The sequence below is a fragment of the Columba livia genome, chromosome 2 (assembly GCF_036013475.1).
Source record: "Columba livia isolate bColLiv1 breed racing homer chromosome 2, bColLiv1.pat.W.v2, whole genome shotgun sequence".
Taxonomy (NCBI): Eukaryota; Metazoa; Chordata; class Aves; order Columbiformes; family Columbidae; genus Columba; species Columba livia.
This window is the reverse complement of record NC_088603.1, coordinates 72262215-72279243: the sequence shown is the minus strand read 5'-3', so window position 1 is coordinate 72279243 and position 17029 is coordinate 72262215. Positions and strand designations below refer to the sequence as shown.

General features: G+C 40.2%; 1 protein-coding gene across 2 annotated transcripts in view; it reads right to left on the bottom strand.

Annotated features, from left to right (window-relative positions):
* F13A1 (coagulation factor XIII A chain) overlaps positions 1-17029 on the bottom strand; it is a 61405-nt gene that overhangs the window by 21044 nt on the left and 23332 nt on the right. For both annotated transcript variants that reach the window (XM_021301335.2, XM_065052470.1), the window contains 4 exons: positions 13584-13702; positions 7724-7831; positions 5054-5228; positions 1173-1311 (listed from right to left, as the gene is read on the bottom strand). In XM_021301335.2, the coding sequence (XP_021157010.2) occupies positions 1173-1311; positions 5054-5228; positions 7724-7831; positions 13584-13702 (541 nt within the window). The remainder of the gene's footprint in view (positions 1-1172; positions 1312-5053; positions 5229-7723; positions 7832-13583; positions 13703-17029) is intronic.

Here is a 17029-nt window from a genome sequence, read left to right as displayed (position 1 = left end):
AAGAGGTTACAGCAATCGGTTCAGTCATTTCTTCAACTACAGAATTACAGTTTTCATATAAAGACTTCCAGAGATTAAGTTGTTAATGAAACAGGCTGATGAGCATATTTAAGTTCCACTTATATATGAGAAGAAACTTCTTCACAGTGAGGGTGACAGAGCACTGGAACAGGCTGCCCAGGGAGGTTGTGGAGTTTTCTTCTCTGGAGACATTCAAAACCCACCTGGACACATTCCTGTGTAACCTCATCTGGGTGTTCCTGCTCCGGCAGGGGGACTGGACTAGATGATCTTTCAAGGTCCCTTCCAATTCCTAACATTCTGTGATTCTGTGATTCTATGCTGATGAGTTGAAGATATTATTGACACAAATCAGGTATATTAACACTGAATAGAACAAGTATCTGCTGAATATAGGAATATATACAGAGGTCACATTCACTGCTTCACTCTGAGAGACTTGAGGCCAAATAATCCACGTATAATTTCTACTGAGCAGAGCATATAATCAATATATGCTACACATCTCCTGTCAGACAGGAGACAGTAAGAGTTCAAGGAAGAAATTAGAGCACTGTCTTCTCCAAAAGAATACATGGATTCCATTTCTTGTTCCTAAGGAGTTTTATTTTTATAAATTAGGTGATAGCACTCCAGTAACTTGTACAATACCTTAGCTTGTTTCTTTTTCAGATTAACTGGATTTATTTTGGAAAGTATCTATTTGCAACAGTGACTGCACGCACACTATGTAAACCCAGCCTACAATTATGGAAACCAGGCAGATGTAGGACAAGAAGGGTGTTTTTCCATAGGTATTGAGGTATCACTTTGAGCTGACACCAGAGTGATGGAAGTACTTATCCTACCCATTTCCATTTTTAGAGATAGCCTGGCCCTAGGGAGCACAAACCCATTCCAGTTCTCCTCCAGGGTGCTTAAATATGCACTATACTGAATGGTAACAGTAGTAGTGGGATCCCCTGGGGTATGTCTCCTTACATGACAAGCAGTTCATATCAGTTAGCCTACTAACAATCCTTTCATTCTGTTTTACATAAGCTAGCAGTGTTCTTTAACACACAGAGAAATAAATAAACCACTGGCATTACTGTCATGTTTTTTCTACTTACACAGTTGACACATTAAAGACATTCACCAGGAGAACTCACCAGATGGAGTCTTTTGTAAGTTTGGTGTCCACTTTCCCTTCGTCATCCAGAAAGAAGTCCAAACGTAAATTGGCATTGTTATCATGGGCAGAAGAATAGTTGGTGATGAGTCTTGCAGGTATCCCCAAGCACCTCAGAACTGTGGCAAAGAGAGAATTGTTATAAGAAGGACGAATATGAAGAATGTGCTCATGGATGACAGGATGAGTAGAGAGAAACTATTAATAACTAGAATAAAATTGAAAATCTCAGTCAAATCAACCCAAATAATTCCTCCTATCTGCCTTTATATAGAATATGTTAAATATTTTATTTGGTCCCAAAATGATGAAGATTCAAAATATGTAATGGTACAATGGTTATAACCTAAGCAGATGATTACCAATAATTTTAGAATAGTCTTGCATGGTGAACATACTGTAGCTTTTCAGGGCAAATCTGGGTGCAATGGGTCTACTGCATAAACAAATGTGGTATAAAGAAAAATAAGTTTGAGCTTGCAAGAAATACAAAATATTTTAAGTATCTTAGTATCAGTAACCCAAGAGAATTATGAGACCCTGTTAAAAAGAAAATTAATAGAAAATGTCTCCTTTTGGTTGATTTGGAGTTTTCCTGTTTAACCTCTGCCATCAGAAAAGTTCTGGACAACACAAAGAATAAAGCAGAAAATTATTGCTAGCAAAGGGAAAATCTGCATCATTTGCAAGTGAAATGTCAGAGTTAGAGAGTCCGAACAAAATGCGTTACATAATTTGTATTGATTGCTAAGTAACAGTATTTTGGAGTCAACAGTACCTTCCCATAAAGGACCTTAAAATGAGGATAAAAACAAAACCAAAACCAAACAACCAAACCAAACCAAACCAAACCAAACAACAAACAAACAAACAAACAAAACAAAAACCCACCACCCTACCCCTAAATCTCTGACCGGCATGGTACAGCACTGATGGCTCTTCTTCCCATTTGATGAGAGGTAAATTTGGGATACTTGGAAGTGCTATGGCTATGTCTGAAGTCCAGTAGTGCACCATTAGGCTTCTGTGTTTGTGGTGCACACTGACTGATAAATAGGCATGGACTGTGTCCCCAAGGGAGAAGTGGGGCTCCAGGGTGACACATCATCTCAGCTTCTCCAGATGAAATGTTTTGTTTCCCAGCCAGAAAAAGCTTTCTGATTTAGGAGCCAAAATAGTTCTGCAGAAAACAGAGGGGCGTTTCTGGAAAGGGACAAGATTTTTATTGAAAATCCTATTTAAAAAGTAGTTTTGATGCTGCAGTGTTGAATGGCCCTTGCTGCTACCGCTGGGTTTTATATATTCATTAGTGTCACTACTGTGATTCCCAATAAGGTGTAACATTGCACATTCATTTCAAGTTTCTGGATGACAAATTACCTGGATGCATCCAATACCATATGTACCTATTGATTAAACTTAATTCAAGTGCCCTCCCAGACTTCCAGCACACGAGCCATCAGGGCTCATTGAAAATAATTTGTCTGACAATTTCAAGATTAATGACCATTTTTCAGAATGTTTTAGCATTTTTAATGGATGACTATCCAGAGTGTACGATACAGTAACCTTGGAAAGCTGGACTGGTCACAATGAGAAAACTCTGGCAGCTGAGAAAGACTCAAAATCAGCTCAGAACAACCGTTTTAGTTGCACATGGCTGTTTGGACCTTTGCTGTCCCTTCTGTGCAGAGGTCAGCAGCTGGACGTGTCAGTGACTATGTATCAGATCAGCCTCTGGACATTTTCATTTCATAATGCTCAACAAACTTTATACTTCAGCAATCCTTGCAACAATACCAAGTGCCAGGTCTCTGACTTGACTAACTTAGTCAGCAAACCGAGTCTAGTTTTGCCCCAGATAAATACGCCTCTCCATTTAACACGTCAGGCCCTGGGCCTCTGCTGCATCGTCCCAGTTTCACAGTGGCCTGCAGGCAAAATACTGCGTAGTGGTGATTTGGGGCCATTGCAGGGAGAAGGTGGGAGAACTGGTGTGTGTGTCTGTCATCTAGAGAAATCCAGACGAGCCAAGGGGTGGAAGCCAATGTCAGGAGCTGCATCCATAGGAAACATTTGCAAGAAGCTTTTCAAACCCATTGTGTTGTGCGGAATTTGAGGAGCATCAAGTACAGACTATGTGACCTCAAGTGGCGAAGGAAATAGACTTCTCTCAGGTTCTTTGCATATGGGTGATTGATGATTATCCCATTGCAGCAGGAATAAAATGAATCATTTCATGTGTCGAAGGACAGAGTCCCTGCCAGTGCCTACCCACATCAAAACAGGAACCTCTCCAGACATATGAAAGAGAAGCAGAGAAACCTGAAACTGCATCCCCTGCCCCAGCTGTGAGAAGTGCATGCCAGCAGGAGGCTAGGTGGCCAGAAGACAGCTTTATTTCTAAGGTCCTTACTGTTTTGAATCACTTCTGAGGTAACCAAAATGAGTTATGAAATTCAGTTATCCAGATTGAAGGAAAATTATGTACAAAATGAAACATCCACATACAGAATAGGCAAAAAAATAAAGTGAAAACACAGAGATGTCCAGGGCTGCCTGAGGGCGAAGAACCAGTCTTGTAACTTGTCATTAATTATTCAATTGCCATGTTTGCTGCAGAAGATGGGTGATTAATATCCCTCATTTTTTTATAAAAGTATAATGCAAAGAGAAGTATAATGCTGTTCCTTGAGAGAGCAATATGTGACAGTTTTGAGACAGATGAAAAAGGGAAAAGTTTCACAGGGAGTTTTTCTGTAATTTCCTTTTAATGTCTTAAATACAAGGACCAAAGCTTAGACCTTTATCTGTGGCTGAAAAGTTCTTTATGCAAAGTAGGCTCCAAGCCTGCAGAAATGCCCATTGTGTCCCCCTGGTCCTAAACTGGTCTGGTCCCCATGAGTTTGATAATTAAATACACATGTTGTAATTGTCTCTAAGAAAAAGCATCTTGGCTTAAGACACTTTTAGTTTCTGTTCAGCTTCTTTTATTGGCCAGTGCCATAAGCATAAGAACTGCTTGACTGTCTCTACATTGGAAGCAACGCTTATGTCAAGTACTAATGTCTGGTCCCTGTTATCTGTACAACGTACATTTTTAAAAATCTCAAATCTTTCTTGACTCCTAATATGCTGCAGTGTGTTCCAGTGTATTAGTAATATTTATCTGGGATACTGCTGTTAGCAAATACTGGACAGTAAAAAAATGGGACCAATCCAACACTGCTTTCCCTATGAGGTTTTACAGCCTGCAACACCCATTTGGTGCAACACTAGAGCTCCAATTTGAGCAAGAGTGTTTAGACTTAACCTTGTAGTGCTAAGCAATTAATAAACCAGGTCAGCATTTTTCTCATTGTTCTCGCTCACAAACTCCATAGAAAATGTTAATGGTGCTCAATAGACAGGTGCTGGGACAGTGCATGTCAGTCTTGCTAGGAATAATCCTAGGCAGGTGAGATCCTTTCTGGAGCAGACACCATCACATGTCCCATACTGAGTAATAGTTTCATGTTGCAGGGCTAGATAAGAAGGCCCCTGCTCATCTCAGGTTTCCTAACAGAAATGAGGGCTGTGCCAAAAGACTTCGCTCTCCCAAACTTTTCCTCTTGATTCACTGAATAATTTTACTGAACAAATAAATAGTTAACAGATTTGTGTGAAAGAGCAGCTGAACTGAAGGAGATGCCAAATGTTTATTTAAAGAGCATCTATTTTAGCCCTGTATTTTTAAGTATGTCTACTATTTACTCCTAAATACCACAGAGCTAGGAAGTATTTTAGCTAGTTTAACCTAAAAGCTCCCTTTCTTATGTAAGAATTGCATAGTAGGGTGGAACTTGTCTCACTGATACCTACATGTGTTGAAGACACCAGCAAAGACCCAGCACTGGCCGTATCGCACTGGTTGCTTAGAACTATAATACTCCAAGAGAATGTCCACGCTTCCAGTCCAGGCTGAAGGTGCGACTCCATAAGTGTATGTATTGTCCCAGGATCCAGCAATCACACCATTATCATCCTTGGAGTTGATCTAAAGACAAAGGAAACAAGGGTTAAGGATTTCAGAGACTGAATAAGTTTGTTAACCCAGAAGACAAAGAGGATTAGAGAGACTGGATATAGCCAAGTTTAGGCTGGAAATAATACAGAAATGTGTAATTATGAAGGTACGAGATGAATAGAACAATCTTGCTAAAGGCCATGGATTCTCCATCACTGAACAATTTTGAATGAAGGTCAGACACTTAATGGTGAAATCAAATCACCACACTGAGTATCCATTTGGCGAGTTTGGTAAGTTTTATTAACCTTAAACATGCTTCTGCTATGTATTTTTTAAAAAACATGATCAGTTATACACTGATAAACAAACCTCAGAAATATTAAACTGGATTCTTTCCTAACATCGTCTGTTTTTTCTGTCCATATCACTCCAGAGATGTTAATAAAATTGCTCCTGATTTACAGCAGATTGAGAGGTGAACAAGTCCACTGTTATTTTTAGAGTAGAAACTAATTTCTTCAGTCCAGCACACATGAAAACAAGGAGGAATTTGCTGTGTAAGTTTTCCCCTGGTAAGATTATACAAAGCGAGCTTTGCTGACTAATGACTATACTGATAGGCATTAATGTGTAATACATCTACTAGCTGCGATATGAACCAAACCAGTTGAGGCTGTGCAAAAAGCTCATTTGCTTTGAACCTTTTAATTATGCTAACGTGGAATAGCTACACACCAGGCAAATAAATCACAATTCTCATTTAAAAGCTTTTGGCTGGACTAACTACTGTTTTATAATTAGAAAATCGACTTACTATGAACCTTAGGACTGAATAAAGATAAGTATTCAGAGTCATAAGCAAAGGGTTAAGGGGCTGTGCCCATCTCACTGTGGTGGGAGACATGCCAAGAAAAGAGACACTTCAAGGACAGGGCAGTGTTTTGATCTTCAGGCTTTCCTCTGGCTGTAAAGAGACAAAGTGAGCAACTCTACCTTCTCTATAATGTCAGGAAGCCTCAGAAGGATACCAGCATGGATGCACCTCCTCAGATGAGCTTAGGTCTACTACATCAGGTCTTGAGCAATAATGAGGGTAAGGAATATGGGCAGAACTTGAAGATCTCTTGGCCATTTCTTACTGAGGTCCAGATTTCAGAAGGCAAAAACTCCCACCCAGCTATGGCCTAATCCTGCAGATTACACCTAAAGTCCATTGACTCCTGGATTTCCAACGGTGAACGTCTTCAATTCCCTAAAATGATTGGGTAGATAAAACCCTAAGTAATATTCAAGCCGCCTTTGGTTTCACAAACTTTGTGCTATTCTACCCATAGGGCTTCCTTTAGGAGGGACCCTTTACATCTCTAGCCTGGTGATGAGGGAACTACATTCAATTCTTACTTATGTCTGAAGGTCTGAAGCCATATTTCTAATGTCTGGCTTGAAAGAACTAACCAAAAGGTTACAAGAAAATGAGAAGTGAGAGTGCTCTCAATACTTCTCACTGAAGCTGTTCTATTTAACTTGATGTTATGCAAAAATCAGCATGTGACACTGAGAGGATGGAGATCCCATTTCAGTGTTGCCTAAGACAAAGAGCACATTCAGAGCCTGGGCAAATGCTGTAACGAGTGGATTAAGGGATCATTCACGTCCAGAAACCATGTTTTGCAGACAGTCTATTTTAGTAGCTGACCTTGGAGAACATCTAATGATGCTAGCTCAACAACTAGGATATTCTTTCGTGAAGCAGAAGGCATCAGTTCAGACCTCTATAAGGCAGAGAAGAGGATTTAGCCTCTGCCTTCCACATCTTGATGAGTCTTTCATCTGGATACCAGGGATGGGGCTGCTGTTGTACCCGCAGCATGACTCCTGGTGCCTAGCAGCTGAAAAGAATGGAGATGTGGGAAGTCTTTTCCTTACCGTTTGCTTCTGATTATTTTAGGAATCTGAATTCTAAACACAGTAAGTTTTGTGGGCCCCATGTTTAAGAGCACAGCTCCACAGTGCTTTCTTCTGGGTGACGGTATTTTGCATAAATGTCATCAGCTTGACCAGGCCATCTGAGGCTTAAAAATCAGACACAGTGACATCCACCATGGCAGTGTCTTAAGATCCATTTGAGATTAGTGCTGGAGTTCACAGGAAGTCTCTCAGTTTCCCATCACAAATTCTGCTCGTCATGCCACCTTACTGTCCCATGGCAGAAGCAACTTTCTCAGTTACTTCAGCTACTGGAAAGTGAACACAGTACCACAAGAAATGCTATAATTACTGGAGAGCAACTTCTAAAAGTAGCTTTACTAAGAATGAGGTACCACTCTCAGGAAAAGGTGATGAACTGACATAAATATTTCACCTTTAGTGGAGCGAAATAAAATTCCAAACCCCAAAGATCAGAACGGACAATTGATCTGGCACCTGTTGGAGTGAGCACATCAGGGCATGAGGGCCAGTTAAACCAGCCTGGCTTTGATTTACGAGTCGCTTCTGATATATCTTAGGCATCTATTACATACCACTGCAGAGGCAACACGGCAGATTTTTATTGGGTTTCCACGTCCAGAGAGCTCCAGTTCTGCCTTGTCCATCAGGAACAGGCAAGCATCCAGAATGTTTTCTTCAAACTAGATAAAAGAAAATAAAAAGTGAAACAGAAGGAAAATAATGTCACTTTTTATTCTGGAAAGCAGAGCAAAAGCTATCTTTCATCATTGTTATCATAGCTGATCAGCTTCAAAATTAGTTGGTCAAGGCAAAGTTCTGTGTTTAAAGCCACAAGTTTCCTTCTAGAATAATCATCTGTGTATAGCAAAAAAAAAAAAAAAAAAGGCAGTGAGACAGTGAGATGCTGTGAGGGAAAAGAGAGTTCATTTTCAATTCAATCTCAGACTGGTTTCCAGAAGGTTAAAATGACAACACAGCCTTTCTGACAGGACATAAAATTTTAAGTGCTAACAACTATATAATAGGAAGATATTATGATAATAACTACAAGAAGCTAGCCTGCTTGCGAAGGACTTTGTGTCCTTCACAGATTCCAAACCTGTTAATTTCAGGACTTCTCTGACACAGCCAATGCAATGCTGGGGAGCTGAACAATAAATGGTTTGCCAAAGTTAATTTGAAGACACTTATATTTTAAAATTATTTTTAAAAATATGTTTAAAATTGACAAGCCAAAAGGTGATTATATAAATTAATCCTGGTCTACAAAACTTAAACATCAAAATTACCAAGTGACCTAAAGTAGTCTTTTTCAAAAATAGACTGAAAAGGTACAATTTCTTTGATCCAGCATGAACAAGCACGAGAATGAATTGAGGGCAGAGGTGCCTAAATAGTCAAGAAACCATTTGTCACAGAACTTGCCCTGTGATGTATTTCATTTTCCTTTGGAGAAACTGCATAGCAAAGGAAAATACCTCTGTCCCCTGAAAAAAGGTAGGAGAGAGGGAAATGCTCATTAATAAAACAAATATCTTTTAGATGCACAATCTTACATTAACATTCAAGGCTATGACAGAAACTCCAAAGTGCTTGTCCCTTTGTTTTATGAGGGTTTATGTTCTACATTTGCATCCTTAAAGATATTCACTCTAACAGGATTTTTGCTCTCACGCTGTTACTAGAGCTGGATTTATTTTACACCTGTCTCCAGCCTGGCTTAAGGTTCCTTGGCAAATGAGGGTGATCTGAGTTTTACCTCCTGAGCAAGAGCCCAGGCCAAGCTGCTGATGCCTTGGTGGCCTGGGGAGGGGCAGAGGAGGGAGAAGAATAAGACCAGAGAGATGGAAAGAAAGCCCTGAAGAGGCAAGATTGCTGCTGATGCTGCAGGGAAGATGGAAAGAGCGGTGGTAACATCCCAGGAAGCCAACATACCCTTTTGGCCTCTCCCTTACAGGCAACAGCTGAACCCTGGTATAGGCAAAGAAAGAGGAGGCAGCATCATGTTTCACCATCCTCAGCCATTTCCCATCCAAGAAAAGAAAGTCCTCTTCTTTACCTCTGTCTTGAGCCTGCCTGGCTCTCATTGCTCAGGGTAACACCACAGTATGGATCTTTTTCAGCAGATGTCCCCTAAGGCACCACACAGCTCTCTCACCACCAGCCAGACTTCCTCTGAATTACTTTCTCTGGAGCAAACATTCACTAGTAAGTGATACCTCGCAGTCTGAGCAAAACTGAATTAATCGTGTTTGGGCAAGCAGGGAAAGAAGGGTCAGTGTTTTCCAGGGACCTATTCCTAATATCCTATCACCCCTGGGAAGCTGAATAATTGCATGGTAAACTCTTCAGTCCACTCCACTGGTGTGTGATGCAAATAATCTCAGGGAAAAATGATCATGCTCTGGAGAACCTTCTTCCAAAGAGAATCCTCACAACAGATAATGTAAACTCAGGGCCCTCACAGCCATCCTTCTTGCTTCAAGTTCACTTTTCTTCTACTTTGGTCCTATGATTTATCACTTTCGCCAGTATCAAAATCTGCTTTCTGCACTTCAAGTCATCAGTGGTGCCTAAGACTTGAGTTAAATCAATAAAAAGTTTACCTTGCAAATTAAACGTTTTTCATCTACAGTTTATGAGACACTGTCAATCTTGCCAACATATACAGGAAGAATTAAGAGGAAAGAAATTGCTTTCAGGGTTGTTGCTTTCCACCTTAGCATTTACAAAATGACACAAATGCTTGTGAAATAGCTGGATTAACAGAAGAAGAGATATAGGACAAGCTGTAAAGTCCAGCTGCCTTACACTGTTGTAAGGATGTAGGATGTACTGTAGGATGCAGAGTTGCCTTAACTCTAAAGCCAGCTTTGCCCTTCTTCACAATCCAGAGCTTTAAAAACATTTTATCAAACTAAATCAGTTTTCTGCTCTCAAACTTGTAATTAAAATGCTATCTAGAGGCAAGTGGAATAGAAATACAGCACTTGTAAGGCTGAACATCCCTGAAATGTCAGAGGAACCAAAGCAGCAGCCAGGACAGGTGAATGAACTTGTGCCAGGCGCAGGCACTGCCTGCTTAATACAAGCTGAAATGGAAATAAACCAAACTCAGGATGAAGGAACTTTGGCAGAGCCACCTGGGAAAGACTACAGATGGAAAACAAGGAATGGGTGGAAATACAGGCAAAAGGGTTCTGTCTATACACAGACCTGTGTTGTGTTAAAAAGCAATGCATTTAGTCAGGCTGGCCTTCAGTGAGAGTCCTCTTTCATGTTGACCTGTTTCTAATAGATGACCCTTCATTTAAATCAAAGAAAGAGGGGCTCTATCACCTTTTGCACTGGTTGAATTAGGGCTGTATTTCTCACAGTCAGTTGCAGGTGGGTGTGATCTCACATTGCCCGTGGTTTGACCTGACCAAATGCACCTGTGTAAAATTGTGTTTGCACTGTGGGCTGCAAAGCTAATGCAGCTCAGTGTGTGGACACAAGACAACTCACGATAACAACAAGAACTCTATGCCCACTTGTTTTATTTTATTTTTTCTCTCTCTTCCTCCCCCTCCCAAAAAAAAAAAAAAAAAAAAAAAAAAAAGAAAAAAAAAAAAGAAGAAGTTAAACGATCAATACAGCATCCAACTTTGGCATTTCTCAGCAAGGGAAGTCCTATGTGCCTAGATTTCTTCCAAAGCCAAATTTCCCCTGAATCCCCTGTGGGCTTTTCTGAGTGATTGGCTATTTATACTTTCTTAGAAGAAAGGAATCACAGTCATGTTACAAGGAACACCTCCATCCTCGTTCATTATAGCCACGTTTCAACTGGCCTGTTGTTTTTCCTTCCTTGGTCCATTTTTCTTGCCTTTCCTCCTCTCTTGTTGATGCTACTCATTAAGGACGGCAGCTGTGAGAATCATCTCCCACTAGTAACCCAGTTTTGAATTGTGTGTTCCTTTTAATTTACAACCGGAGTTAAAGCTTCCAGCTGTCATTGTTCAAAGCAATTTTTTAGCCTAAGACTAGCCATGCACAAGTCTATCTGTACATTTGTATATTACCATATATACCTTTCATCTCTATGACTGTATGTAGCCTTACGCTTTTTACTGCCACTGTTGTACAGAGCTATATGTCCGAAACACAGGATGCATACATGCATGATATAGTATAGGCCTTGCTGTTAGTGCTTTTACTCACTCCTAGAGATGCTCTTATTCATAACATCCAGGATTGCTGAAAATGAGGCAGATCCATGTTCTAATGACCGGAAATTGTCAGGGTAAGAGCAGGAACATCATGTCCTCTATCTCAGTGAAAGTCAGGGAACCAGAAGACTGTTTCTCCATTGCTTTGCAGTTTGACGTGTCTGTTACACCCACACAAACTGATTGATCCCATTAAAACTCTCGGCTTGGGCCCCATTAGTTTATGTGCCACACTCAGTTTTCACACAGGCAAGTGACAACAAAAGGTGCACTACAGCCAGCGTAGAAATCAGGTCCTCCAATTTTAAACAACACAGAAATTAAAGTACTTGATAAAGAGCTGTGTAACAGCCCTGACCTCCCAGACAGCACTACCTCCTAGCAAAACCAAATAAATAATGCAGTTTCTCTAGGGAAGCTGGTGTTTGTGTCAGGAAGGTGCCAGATTTGCAGAGTATAAGCACCTCAGGCCAAGCCACCATGGGCCATGAATTTAGCGTTTTAGGACATAAATCCAGCAGCTAGTTTAAGCAGCACCGTCTACCTCCAGCCACTCATTCCCCTCTCTCCCTCCCCCTTACATCTGTCATGGAGTGAATCCTGAATCTAGGAACAGACCAAGCCCAAAAAGTAACTCAGGGGAAAAAAAAAAAGTAAAAAATCAGGCAGATGCTTATTCAGCTAAATGAGCGCTCCAGTCTGGTTCACTTCACAGCTGCACAAGCACTTGCAAGGGGAAGGAAGGGCCAGGAGGGGGCATTTTTGGTCAACTTAAATACACTCCCAGCTTTGGCCTCAGGATCCAGTTCTACATCTCTTATATCAGAGGCACCATCAGCTTATGGAATTGCTCCCCACCACCACCTTATTTCAGGGTTGTTTTTATCCCAGTCAGGCTGACAGTCAGACCCTGCAAACAACGGCACCGACAAAACGAAAAGAACGGCGCAGAGGCAGGAACTCCCTAAGGTGCTGCTGCAGGAAAGAAGATGAAATTATACCTTTAAATAAGGAAACAAGAGACATGCAAGTTCAAAGAGCTCTCCAGGGCAAGTACACTGGCAGCCCATCCAGCCCAAGCTTTGAGGTTGTCTTTAGCTGAGGGAAAGAAAGCAAACAAGAATGTCCCTTCTGCAAGACTACACCAGGGAGGTGCCACAAAAACTGAATGAATCTGTCAACATAGCATTAAGGAAATACTTCAGTACTCTCTTGATTGTGCTGTTTTGTAAATCCAGGAGGTGAGATGAGCAGAGTCCACCATGTCCAATAACTGTCCATTGCAGCCTCTCTGAGTGACAGCTAGGGGTTAGTTTTGCTCAGTTTGATTCTGATCATTAACGCCTTTTCCCTATTCTCAAAAAAAAAAACAAACCAAACCTCTTTCATCCCATAGGGATTTTCAGTCTGGTTAGCACTAACAGATTGAGGTAAAACAGACAAGCAAGCAGCAGGGATCTGATATTATTGAAGGCACACCAGTTCCGCACACCAGCCTTGCTGAGATGTTGCCCACAGGCTGCAAGAGGCCACTGGAAACTGATGTTGTCAAGTCCAGGCAGCAAAGGGAGAGGTTCCCTCCCTTTGTCACTGTGGCAAGAAAATGTAAAACTCTGGAATTAAATCCTGATTTGCCACAGGAACCCTGTGACATGCTAACCCCTGTGCAAGCAGATGAGAGTAATTTCCACTAAGTTGATAGAACTAAAAGGAGTCAAAAAACAATACAACCTATTGCTGAAAAATGAAAAGAAAAAACAAACATAAAAAAAAACCCTAAATGAAAGAAAAAATAAAACCACAACCAAAAAAACCCAACAATAACAATAACAACAAAAACAAACCAAAACCAAACAACCAAACAAAAAAACCCAACATAACCTCTCTACTCTTTCACCAAATCAGTTCGATCCTGAAGCAGCAATAATGTAGCAGCAAAAATACTGCTGCACTGTGGAAACCTCAGCTAATGATTAAAACTTTCAACAGGTAGCCTCTTAGTATCTGAAATATGCCCCTAAAACAATGTATTTAAATATTAGCTATTATAATATTGTTTTTCTGGATTAGGCATATACACACTTCATACAATTTTAAAATTATGCCCCTTGACTTTCTGAAGGAGAGATCAATAATGTACTCCAGAGCCCACAGTCTCAACCACAGTCTGGTGTCAATTAAATTCACTTGCTGTCAGCAGCCAGAGAAAGTCTAAATAGCTCACCTGACCATAACTCCAACTTCTTAATTTGATGTCATTGATGTTTCCATGGAAAACAATACCAACATCATTCAGAACGTATTCTTCCCTTTCTTTCTCATCATCCATATACACAGCATCTTCTGTAACAGTTTACCAAAAATAAATGTTAACACAGTCACTTAAGTTTTTATATAGGATAGACAAAATACTCTTAGCGTATAATACAGTCATCTTTGATGAAAAGTACCCAACTGCCATCAAAGAAAACATTACTTGTTTCAACAGAGTACAAGAATAAGGAGGTAGTGACCCCAGTTAGGAACATGATATGCAACTTAAAAGCATGCAAGATGCAAAAATGCTGACAACTCCTGCCTGTTTTCTCAGAATCTGTAAACTAGGATTAAAATGTCACATCTTATCAAGAATTTTATGATTACTCTGTACCACTAATTTGAAAGTTGGAGCACCATGACGCAATTCTGCATCCGTACAAACAGATCAAAGAACAATTTCAAACCTATTAATGTTAATGGAAAACAGCTCCAGTCAAGAGATCTAAAGAAAAATCTGTAGTGCATTAAAAAAATTGGAATACAGTTTTTATAGTTTATTAACAGAAGGGTTTGATTGCTTTTTCTGTACATAAGTTATTGACTGGAGTGTCCCTCCCTCGTGTAGCTTGATTGACCAGCTAATTTGAGGAGAAATTCAAGTGTCCAAGGGAAAACTGGAAGTAATTGGAAGAGATCTTTACCAAAACATATACAAAGGGTACAAGGTATATTGGTCTTATATCAAGAATGAAGATCATATGTGTGGACCCTCAGCCTGCAAACATGATTCACATATGTAAATAACCCATTATTAATATTCATAAATGACAAGAAACTATTCAGACATTCACAAGTTAGTGTGAAGCAGGTCATGATTCTGTGGTGCTAGAACAGTTAAGGATTCTTTTCTGTGCCAATGCTTGTATTTTGAAATTAAGAGATACGGCTTAACAATTAATAGTAAGGGAATTAATTAATTTGAGGAAATCAGTAATGTGGTACCAGATAGCAAATTAACGGGAAACAATAACCTCTGACAGTTTGATACAGGCAAGTATAAAACTACCACTCACTACTGCCATAGTGGATGTCTTCAGCTACAGCTGCTTCACTAGAAATTACTAGAGGATCATTTCACTTTTAAAAGCCTATTGATTTGTTACATTTTGTTGAAATGCAAATCAGATCTGTACTTCCTTGTAAACCTCATCCTCAAAAGCTCCTTCATTTGCCCATAAAACTGCAGTGTGGCTGAAAATAAGCTAAAATCTGAGCCCTCTGAAAGAAAAAAAAAATCAATGAAAAAACTTATATTGGCTTCAGCTAGGTGAAGGGTTTTGCCAGTCTACACACCTGACACTGCTGAAAGTTTTGTTTTCTCTGAAGATATATTTATATCTCTATGTTTATACATACATAAGGGATTATGCATAGATGTGTAATATAATGACGTCCGCATTGGTGTGTGAGGAATGATAGGGAAGCAGGTGTTAGATGTAAGAAGCCTTCACTGCATTTGAAGTGATCAGCACTTGCCATTATCCTTTTAACAGGGTTGCTGTACAGGCTTTGCAGACTATGCCCAAATCCAAGCAAATGGAGAAGCAGCAGGTTTTATTGGGTTTTCCCTAAGGTGGGCAGGTCTGAGAACCCACTCTTGCATGTGATGGTTTGGTGGTGTTCACCCAGTTTTTAAGAGCTGGGTCATCAAGAAGTTTCTTTGTAGGGCTGTCACCACCCATGATCTAGTCGACCCACGCCCAGGCACAGAGTGGAAAATCACAGGTTTATTATATTCAGAGGTTACCAGGTAAAAGAGACTGTTAAAACTTGACAGTGAACCAAAAAGCTGTAGGCATTTGTGCCAGCAGGGACTCTCATACATATGAAAGTGTATATTACACAAATTTTTTGAGGTCCAACTCCCAGCTCTTAACAAGTTCTGCATAACTTCCCACGAAAAATGTTGCAGATGTTACAGACCATTTAGGTTCTGTTTCACTAGGCTGGATCTGCCTGATTTGCTGATTGAACAACTATATGCATTGACTTACTGAGCTCTGGGTTTTATTAAAGCAAATGTGTACAAAAGGTACTGAGAATGCATTTAAAGAAGGAGAACTCATACCTTATATACAGTTACACGTTCAGTGGAGTGTGTGCATATACTTTCTTGGCAGCTGTTGTTTTCTTTCAGGGATTAAAAATAACAATATTGATCTGGTTGGTATCAATTGAGATGCTTATGTTATTTTGAGACTGCGTGATCTTTGCTAAATCAGATGAAAATTGATTAACTTCTCTGTCAATTATTTTAAAATATTTGTGTCTTTTGATAAAGTAAAAAGGACTTCTGTGTTTCACAGAGAAGCCAGCTGCTTTGATTTTCGACAGCTTTTACTACCCTTGAGACTATTTAGAAGAAAATATGAGACATTTGTGACTACTTTGATGCTAAGCATGTTCTACATAGTACAATTCCTAATGATTTTGTGCAAGTGGAGGCTCACATTTGACAAACAGAAGAATTCCATGGAAATGTGCTGGGTTTGTTTGTTCTTTTTCTCTATCAGTTTAGTGATTATTTTTATTCACTTCTTTTATCCTGGGAAATTACTAAAACACTAGCAATGCTACAAAGAAGTAAATTAGCCCCTGTGCTTCTCTCTTTGAAGATGGATAAGGCAAAAATACACTTCACGTGAAGATGGTACTGCAAACGGGGAATCCCACTGAATACAAGATCTTCATAGAAGAGATGAGGAGTACAGAGAAGCCCGTTGAATTTGGGAAGGTGAATGAGCATGAGAGGTTCCTACCCAGTATGGGGGGACCCCATTCCCAGCACAGCAGCGAGCTGGAGTTGGAAAAGCTATTTCTTTGTGCAGAGAGTGACTGCTGAGCACAGCAGATGAGTGGAGGCAGAGGTGCAAGGCTTGCCCTGAGCACCCAGCCACCCTTCAACACGCTCCTCTGGGAATGTAGGAATGCAAGGGTTGGCTTCCCTGGAACCACAAAGCTCCCAGACTCTTGTTGGGAAGAGGACAGTGCTGTGGCAAACATAAAATCATAGAATATTTTCAGTTGGAAGAGACCCTCAGGTTCAACAAGTTCAACCATAACCTAAGTCTAGCTCTAAACCATGTCCCTAAGCACCTCGTCTAAACACAGCTGCAAGAGCTAAGTGGAGCTGCAAGAGCTAAATACAGTAATCTACAGTTTAAATACAGGCATCTACAAAACACACTCCACCTAGGGCTGAGCTTTGTATGCTGCCTTGCAACTGGTAGTTCTTGCCTACATTAGTGTAGCAGAAGGGTGAAGTTCTGCATGAATTTCACACACATGGATTCTATGATACAAGAGATCAAATTTAGGATTTAGCTAATAACACCAGAAAATGTTATTGGG